Source organism: Mastomys coucha, unplaced genomic scaffold (assembly GCF_008632895.1).
Source record: "Mastomys coucha isolate ucsf_1 unplaced genomic scaffold, UCSF_Mcou_1 pScaffold6, whole genome shotgun sequence".
Classification (NCBI taxonomy): domain Eukaryota; kingdom Metazoa; phylum Chordata; class Mammalia; order Rodentia; family Muridae; genus Mastomys; species Mastomys coucha.
In genome coordinates this window covers 99408223-99411466 of record NW_022196912.1, presented here as the reverse complement: position 1 = coordinate 99411466, position 3244 = coordinate 99408223, and the positions used below count along the sequence as shown (strand labels likewise).

General features: G+C 40.2%; 1 protein-coding gene across 1 annotated transcript in view; it reads right to left on the bottom strand.

Annotated features, from left to right (window-relative positions):
* Nucleotides 1–3244, bottom strand: part of Bbof1 (basal body orientation factor 1) — a 31019-nt gene that overhangs the window by 25674 nt on the left and 2101 nt on the right. The window contains exons 2-3 of the mRNA XM_031355227.1: nucleotides 2207–2435; nucleotides 549–614 (exon numbers count right to left, since the gene is read on the bottom strand). Coding sequence (XP_031211087.1) covers nucleotides 549–614; nucleotides 2207–2435 — 295 coding nt within the window. The remainder of the gene's footprint in view (nucleotides 1–548; nucleotides 615–2206; nucleotides 2436–3244) is intronic.

The following is a 3244-nucleotide window of genomic DNA, read 5'->3' as shown; positions in this document are numbered from 1 at the left end:
AAAAGGAGGAGGAGAAGAAAGAGGAGGAAGAGGAATAGGAGGAGAAGGAAATGATGATGATGATGATGATGATGGAGGAAAAATACCCCTTTTCAAAAAATTGCAAACGATTTTGAACTCTTTCTAGTAATCCACTTGTAGTTGTATTAGTATTCTGAGATTGTTACTGTAGGAAGCCTTGTAATGAGGTAATCATACTGATGTCAAACAAGTGCAGGGCTTTTAATTTATTTTGTTTTGTTTTTGCTAAGGATCCAGGGATCAATCCCAGGGCCTTGTGGGTACGAGGCAAACGCTCTACCACTGAGTCATTTCCTGGACCTTCTTTTCACTTGTTCCAATTTGGTCTAAAATGCCAAGCAACCTTGGTTTGTGTTGTTTATTTTCTTACGCTTGCCCCTAGCCATATGGTTATCTCTAGTGCTACCTGCCCTTACTAAATCTGAATGGAGCTTGTCCTTCCTGTGATCCTGGTTGTGTACTGTAACCAGACACACTAGAACTCTGATTCCCTAACAATTAAATCATTGATAGATGTAGAGACTCACCAATTTCTCCTTCTCTTCCTTGGCTTTCTCCTTTGTTTCAGCCAATTGATGCTTCAGTTTTTCTATCTGTAGAAGGTAAAATAGGAGAGTAAGGAGATGCAGAACTGCTGTGTCCTGTTTCTGTTCGTATGCTTTCTTATTTTATGGAACATTAAAGCCCGTGGGAGCAGGAAAGAGGGAGTGAGGAGAAGGGGAGGGGAGGGATTTCCTCATGCACTCCATCTGCTGTTGACAGTTTCTAAGATCCAGCTGTCATCAGAATTATGTGGATAAGACTTTGCTGCTGCTGCTGCTGCTGCTGTTGTAAAAGGCCAAGGAGGTGGCTCCGTGGTTCAGAGTGTTTTACTGCACTTGCAAAGGACCCAGGTACAATCCCTAACACCTACATGATAGCTCACAACTGCTCATAACTCCAGTTCCAAGGGATCTAACGTCTTCTGACCTCTGCAGTCTCCTGCATGCATGTGGTGCACACACACACACACAACACACACACACACACACACACAAAACCCACAATGTTACATTTACTCTGTCAACCATTTTTAAGTGTACAGGTTACTGGTGCTAAGTACATTCAAGCTGTTACATAAAAGAGCTCTAGAACATTTATTTTGCAATTCTCCTTTTTCCCTCCTCTCTGCCTCAGGCAATCACTTTCTACTTTGTTTCTGTGAGTTTGACTTGAATCCTACAAAATTTGACCTCCTGTGACTGGCTGATTTCATTTAACATAATATTCTGGAAGTTTACTGTACTGGAGCATGTTACATGTTTTCCTAAAGCTGTACAATTGTCCAGAAACATGTATACCTGGTTATAATTTTCTCTTTGGGGGGAGTATAATTAGGAGGAAGGGTAAAGACATGGTTTCTCTATATAGCCCTGTCTGTCCTAGAACTGGATATGTAGACCAGACTTGCCTCAAACTCAGAGATATACATGTGTCCTGCGAGTGCTGGGCTTAAAATGTATGCAGCCAGGGCTGGAGAGATGGCTCAGCAGTTAAGAACACTGACTGCTCTTCCAAAGGTCCTGAGTTCAAATCCAAGCAACCACATGGTGGCTTACAACCATCTGTAACAAGATCTGACACCCTCTTCTGGAGTTTCTGAAGACAGCTACAGTGTACTTACATATAATAAATAAATAAATCTTTAAAAAGTGTGTGCAGCCACACCCAGCCTCGCTTGATTTTTTTTCTCTACCCAATTCTTTTTAAATAGATTTTTAAGTTGTCAGTTGTTTTTTTTTTTTTTCAGATTTTTTTTAGAGTTATGTGCTATATCTGAGTATGGCCATATGTATGTGGGTGTGGTGGCCAAGAAGCATCAGAGCTTCCTGGAGTTGGAATTACAGGTTGCGCTGTGTTGGTGCTGGGAACCAAACTCAGGTCCTCTGGAGAGCAGTGCACACTCTTAACTGCTAAGCCATCACTCCGTGTTTTTGAGTTGTTTTCATATTGGCTACTGTGAATAACACTATAAGAAGGAAGAGTCAATGACAGCAAAGCCATTCTGAAATAACAGCGTGCTTCAAGGAGGGCTAAGGGTTAACTCTGCCCGGAACAAACAAAACAAACAAGCCTTAAGAAGACATAACCATGTCACATAAACACAGAGGGAAGTTGTGAGGGTTACAGTCTTCTACCTACCTACCATATTATCTTTCTCTTGATCTTGCTTCTTCAAGTAGCTTAATATAGACATTGTGTCTTTCTCCAGTTTATATTGCTGTTTCTTTAAGTCTTCATTGCATTTAGCTAGTCTTCGAGAAGTATCACGATACTCAACCCTAGAGAGTTCTGTGACTTCCAGCCTAGCCTCCCAAAGAGAGGCATTGGCTTTGGCTCGTTCAACTGCAGACTCATCTGCTTTGACTACTTTCCTGCAGAAGAAGGTATTGACAGCATGTCATTTGCTACTATCATTTCTATTTGGTTTGGCTTGCCTGGCACATAAAAGCATATATTGTTAGACTAATGCATTAATACATTAATAAGATATATATTTTATATATATATTCATTCATATAAGAATATATATTGTATTCATATAAGAGACTTAAATTGGTGCTTCTTCTTCAAAAGAACAACTTTGGAGTATGACTGTTTATTTTTGAAGTATGACCTTAAAGGACAAGAAAAACAAAGAGGAAATAAGAGGCCAAATGTATTTCTTTTTTTTTTTTTTTAAGATTTATTTATTAGTATATGTTAGTACACTGTAGCTGTCAGATTTCATTACCGGTGGTTGTGAGCCACCATGTGGTTGCTGGGAATTGAACTTAGGACCTCTGGAAGAGCAGTCACTGCTCTTAACCCACTGAACCATATCGCCAGCCCCAGGCCAAATGTATTTCATAAGCTCTATACATCCTCATTTACTCCATTATCCATATTCTGTGTACTGCTTTTTGCTATGCTGAGTAGCAGAGGCCGTCTCAAGCATGCTAGGCAAGTGCCCTGCAAATGAGCTACATTTTCGGATCTAATCCTTTCTCCTGTTTCACTCAGTTGTGAGCCTGGGTCTCATGTTCTACATGAAGACACACTTGTTGTGATATCTGTCCACAGTTTTTGTTGTTATTGTTTTATTTTACTTAGTTCTTAGACAAAGGACCAAGTTACTTGGGCAAGTATGTTAAGTACTTCCCTTGTTGGTACCACAGTATACCAGGCTTTAAGGATGCCTGAA